The 1,630-nt window shown below is 40.7% G+C and overlaps 1 protein-coding gene across 1 annotated transcript; it reads right to left on the bottom strand.

Moving 5' to 3' along the window:
* Positions 1–319: 319 nt before the first annotated feature.
* Positions 320–1,281, bottom strand: LOC101566489 (olfactory receptor 51A7-like). The gene has a single exon (XM_004641980.1). It carries the CDS (start codon positions 1,259–1,261, stop codon positions 320–322), a length of 942 nt encoding a protein of 313 aa, XP_004642037.1. The 5' UTR covers positions 1,262–1,281.
* Positions 1,282–1,630: the final 349 nt, after the last annotated feature.

The following is a 1,630-nucleotide window of genomic DNA, read 5'->3' as shown; positions in this document are numbered from 1 at the left end:
TTCTTGAAACTTGCAGGACTCTCTTAGTTACAGTTCAAGTCTACATTTTTTAGCTCTTTCTTAGAATATCATTAGGGCTTTTACCCTTCATTCTTGTTCTAGAGGATGAATAACTTCAGTAATTCAAATAATGACAAAAAGATTCATGTCATCTTTATGAAATATAGGCCTCTTCTCAAAATTCAAAGCTAATAGGTTAATTATTAATGTTTATTTAACGACTATGAAATTGAAGGAACAACCTCTTTTCTCGTTTAAGCGCTGTGTACTTCCTAAGATAGTTATTTCTGAGAAAAATGAAACTTTCGCTTTCGTGCCATCACTTAGACTTCAGACCCAGCTTTTCCAGGACTTTTACTCTAATCTGCCGAGTTTTTACACAGTACACAATGGGATTCATCAATGGCGGGACCAGCAAGAAAGCATCTGCTATCAGAATCATAGCTAAAGGAGACTTATGCTTAGCAAAGCGATGCATGGTGGCCAAGGTGATGATGGGCACGTAGAAGAGGAGCACAGCAGAGATGTGAGATACACAGGTGTTAAGAGCTTTGAGCCGCTCCCCATGGGATGCAATGCCCAGCACTGTTTTCAATATGAACACATAGGAGACGGCAATGAACACACTGTCTGACATCATGCAGAGGGCAACAAACAGCCCGTAGTAAAAGTTAACCCTGTTGTCTGAGCAGGCCAGCTTCATGACATCCTGATGGAGGCAGTAGGAATGTGATAATAAGCGTTTGTTACAGTATCTGAGTCTCTTTAATGTAAAAGGAAGGGGAAGCACTAGAAGAATGCTTTTAACAGCAAACGCTAGCCCAATTTGCACAACCCTGGAGCCGGTGAGGATAGAGCTGTATCTCAGGGGATGGCGGATGGCTACAAAGCGATCAAAGGACATGATCAGGAGCACTGAAGACTCCATGTCTGTGAATCCGTGGATAAAGAATTCCTGGGCAATGCATGCATCAGCGGAAATCCCCACAATGTTGAACAAGAAGATTCTTAGCATGGTAGGGATGGAGGAGAAAGATAGGCCCAGGTCAGACAGGGCCAGCATGGAGAGGAAGTAGTACATGGGTTCATGGAGGGTCGCCTCTGTTCTGATGACGCAGAGGATGGTGCAATTTCCCAGGATGGCCATGAGGTACACGAGGCAGATGGGGATGGAGATCCAAACATGCACACGCTCAAGCCCGGGGATTCCAATCAACAGAAATGTGGAGACTTCGACCTCTGAAGTATTGGGAAGAAACATCACCGATGAGTCTCTGTTTAGCTGCTGTGAGGTCTAAAGTAGCCTTCAATAAATAGATGAAAAGGATCTCTGAGTTGTGGAATACACTTAATGCAGTTCAGTCTTAGGTGATCATAAATAATATAACTTTTTTTTAATATAAGGAAAAATGCACAGTCAACCTAAACAACTTCTTCTTAATATTTACTTATGACCTCTAAACCGGTCTCCAAATTTAATTAAAAACACTGCAATATATGCTATTTGGACTGGTAGAGTACTTGTTCATATTCTTGATGCTAATGTTATTATTTATTTATTTAATTTAGAGCGAATAAAAAGAACAATAAAAATGATACAGAATTTCAAAACAAGATGATAGGAAATCAA

This window comes from Octodon degus, unplaced genomic scaffold, assembly GCF_000260255.1.
Source record: "Octodon degus isolate 3935 unplaced genomic scaffold, OctDeg1.0 scaffold00146, whole genome shotgun sequence".
NCBI classification, from domain to species: domain Eukaryota; kingdom Metazoa; phylum Chordata; class Mammalia; order Rodentia; family Octodontidae; genus Octodon; species Octodon degus.
Note: the sequence above shows the minus strand (reverse complement) of the source record. Positions and strands in the feature narration are given on the sequence as shown.